Genomic DNA, 1437 nt, shown 5'->3' on the forward strand with positions numbered 1-1437 from the left:
AGATGCTGCTTGGGAGGTCAGCTCCCACACAGTGATCAGCAGATTTATAGAATGATTCTGGGTCCGATGGATGGGGTGTGCACCTCTAGAAACGAGGGAAGAAGTCAAACATTTGTGTAGAAACATGACTATCATAGACAGAACTCCCAAAGGACAAGAGTTGCCAGAGGTAAACTGGGAACTACTTGTGAGGAGAGATGGGCAGCTTATTGCTGCTGAACTAGTACTAGCTGAACCATTTTCCTCGGTGCATCCTTGAGCTCCTTGTTCCTCATGCTGTAGATGAGGGGGTTCACTGTTGGAGGCACCACCGAGTACAGAACAGCCACCACCAGATCCAGAGCTGGGGAAGAGAGGGAGGGGGGCTTCAGGTAGGCAAACAGGCCAGTGCTGATGATCAGGGAGACCACAGCCAGGCGCGGGAGGCACGTGGAAAAGGCTTTGTGCCGGCCCTGCACAGAGGGGATCCTCAGCACAGCAGTGAAGATCTGCACGTAAGACAGCACAATGAAAACAAAACACCCAAAGAATAAACAAGCACTAACCACAGTAAACCCAACTTCCCTGAGGTAGGAGTCAGAGCAGGAGAGCTTGAGGATCTGGGGAATCTCATAGAAGAAATGGTCCACTGTGTTGCCCTGGCAGAGGGGTATGGAGAATGTGTTGGCAGTGTGCAGGAGAGCATGGAGAAAACCACTGGCCCAGGCAGCTGCTGCCATTTTGACACAGGCTCTGCTGTCCATGAGTGTGCTATAGTGTAGGGGTGTGCAGATGGCAACGTAGCAATCAAAGGCCATGACTGTGAGGAGAGAGTGTTCAGCTGACAAGAAAAAGGCAAATAAAAATAATTGGGCAGCACATCCTGAGTAGGAAATGGCCCTGGTGTCCCACAGGGAATTGGCCATGGATTTGGGGACAGTAGTGGAGACTGTGGCAAGGTCGAGAACAGAGAGGTTGAGGAGGAAGAAGTACATGGGGGTGCGGAGGTGTTGGTCACAGGCTACGGCTGTGATGACGAGGCTGTTGCCCCAGAGGGCAGCCAGGTAGATGCCCAGGAAGAGCGAGAAGTGCAGGAGCTGCAGCTCCCGGGTGTCTGCAAACGCCAGGAGGAGGAACTCACTGGGGGAGCTGCCACTGGACATTTGCTCTGCCTTGGTTCCGGGCACTGTGCAAGAAGGAAAAGGCATTGGCAAGTTAGAACATGCTCCTCTGACCAAAACCCATTCCACTCCTCAGAGTACCAGTCATAGTTCCTCTCTCCTTTGCCTTTCCTCAATTGGGGTGTGAGAGTGCGAACAGAAGTATCAGACTGTCCTGTGTATTTGGTGTGGATATTTGGGAATGGGCACCCTGACCTTAGGAAAAGGGATTTGGTCTGGTGACCCAGGGGAATATTCTCTTTTTATCATGGTGCAAGATGAATACAGCACTCATGGC

The 1437-nt window shown here is 52.0% G+C and overlaps 1 protein-coding gene across 1 annotated transcript; it reads right to left on the reverse strand.

Annotated features, from left to right (window-relative positions):
- Positions 1 to 206: 206 nt before the first annotated feature.
- On the reverse strand, positions 207 to 1139 carry LOC134143782 (olfactory receptor 14A16-like). The gene has a single exon (XM_062582069.1). The coding sequence runs from the start codon at positions 972 to 974 to the stop codon at positions 207 to 209; it is 768 nt and encodes a 255-aa protein (XP_062438053.1). The 5' UTR covers positions 975 to 1139.
- Between the last annotated feature and the right edge of the window lie 298 nt (positions 1140 to 1437).

The sequence above is a fragment of the Rhea pennata genome, chromosome 8 (genome assembly GCF_028389875.1).
Source record: "Rhea pennata isolate bPtePen1 chromosome 8, bPtePen1.pri, whole genome shotgun sequence".
Classification (NCBI taxonomy): Eukaryota; Metazoa; Chordata; class Aves; order Rheiformes; family Rheidae; genus Rhea; species Rhea pennata.

Bases quoted from the DNA above. Each gene is read 5' to 3' on its own strand.
- LOC134143782 (XM_062582069.1), bottom strand. From the start codon at position 974: ATGTACTTCTTCCTCCTCAACCTCTCTGTTCTCGACCTTGCCACAGTC.